This window comes from Penaeus monodon, chromosome 20, assembly GCF_015228065.2.
Source record: "Penaeus monodon isolate SGIC_2016 chromosome 20, NSTDA_Pmon_1, whole genome shotgun sequence".
In the NCBI taxonomy this organism is placed as follows: Eukaryota; Metazoa; Arthropoda; class Malacostraca; order Decapoda; family Penaeidae; genus Penaeus; species Penaeus monodon.
In genome coordinates, this window is record NC_051405.1 from 2,201,775 (window position 1) to 2,203,040 (window position 1,266).

The following is a 1,266-nucleotide window of genomic DNA, read 5'->3' on the forward strand; positions in this document are numbered from 1 at the left end:
AAAGCGAACCTCTGCCGCTCCCGGACCGTGACTTTTGGGCGTCATGTGGGAGAGGGTTGGGTTCTGGAGTGCTGGGGACGAGAGAATACGGTGACCATCACAGCCTGGGAAGCCACGTTGCTCCAAAACTGTATCTGAAATGGCCGGTCGGGCGAGTGCGAAACGAGGGTGGTCGGTATATTGGAAAGAGTGGATTTGAAAGGAGCATCAGGCGTAAAAAAAAATATTATGTTTACGTGTTTTTTCCAGCAAGAGAGAATTCGAATTGGAAGAGATCCTTGTCGTAATTTTGTATATCTGGTTATTTTAGTATATGTTATTATTATTTTAGCTGTTATTGTCTGCTAATCACTAGGAATAATACGGCATCACTTGACTTCTGCGTGTCTCGAAAAAGGATGCAGTTCAGTGTCATAAGCGATCATTCGTTGCACTGTTACATAGACCTTTTTGTAGAAAATCCCACCGTACAAAAAGCGCGATTGATGTGTTCAGTGCGTGATGGGTTGTCACTTTATCAACATTATTGAGGGTTTGGCATTCAGATGGCTCTATGTTAAAGAATTTAGTCAAGTCACAGTCTCAACACTAACTACAGCAGTTAGCATTCGAATATCATTTGACAAATACTCGTTCATTTTTACTTTTATTAATGTATGTATGTTTCTACTCCACAGAGCCACAATGAAGGGCAGTCGAACGCTTCTACTATTGCTGGGATGTCTCGCCTTAACACAGGTAAGAAACGAGAAAGTCCAGGTGTTTACATTGGTGGCCAGAATGTCTATAATGATGCATTGTTTGCCCCCAAATCGTTGGGCTATTAATGAGACCTTTTCCTCGACCTACCTTTTGTCTTTTATCTGTCCATCTGTTGGATTATTTTATGTACCTCTCTGCCTAAGCTCGTTCTCTCTCTATAACTTTCTCTACATACATTTTTGTCATTATAAACCCACTTTTGTTTGCGTGTCTCCGCATGCCTCTGTTTTTCGCTCCTTCCCGTTTTCTTGCTCAACTTCCTTCGCTCGGTTGTTTTGCTCCGCGTTTTCTCCGCGAGGACCCGGATGTGAGGAGGCGGGGGGGGGGGGACTTTCTCCGAGCTCAGTTGCCAGCGCGGGCGAGGCGAGGGATGCTGCGATGTGACCCGCTGCGCCCGCCAACTTTCTCCAAGGTCCCTGTGACGCTTGGCGGCCGCTGCACAATAAGCCTATTGTCTGTAGTAGACTGATCAGTTGTTTGGAAATGTAGCTCTTATGACATTGT

The 1,266-nt window shown here is 45.2% G+C and overlaps 1 protein-coding gene across 2 annotated transcripts in view; it reads left to right on the forward strand.

Annotated features, from left to right (window-relative positions):
- Nucleotides 1-1,266, forward strand: part of LOC119585576 — a gene marked incomplete in the record, with an annotated part of 25,697 nt that overhangs the window by 14,453 nt on the left and 9,978 nt on the right. For both annotated transcript variants that reach the window (XM_037934244.1, XM_037934245.1), the window contains 1 exon segment: nt 678-738. In XM_037934244.1, coding sequence (XP_037790172.1) covers nt 685-738 — 54 coding nt within the window.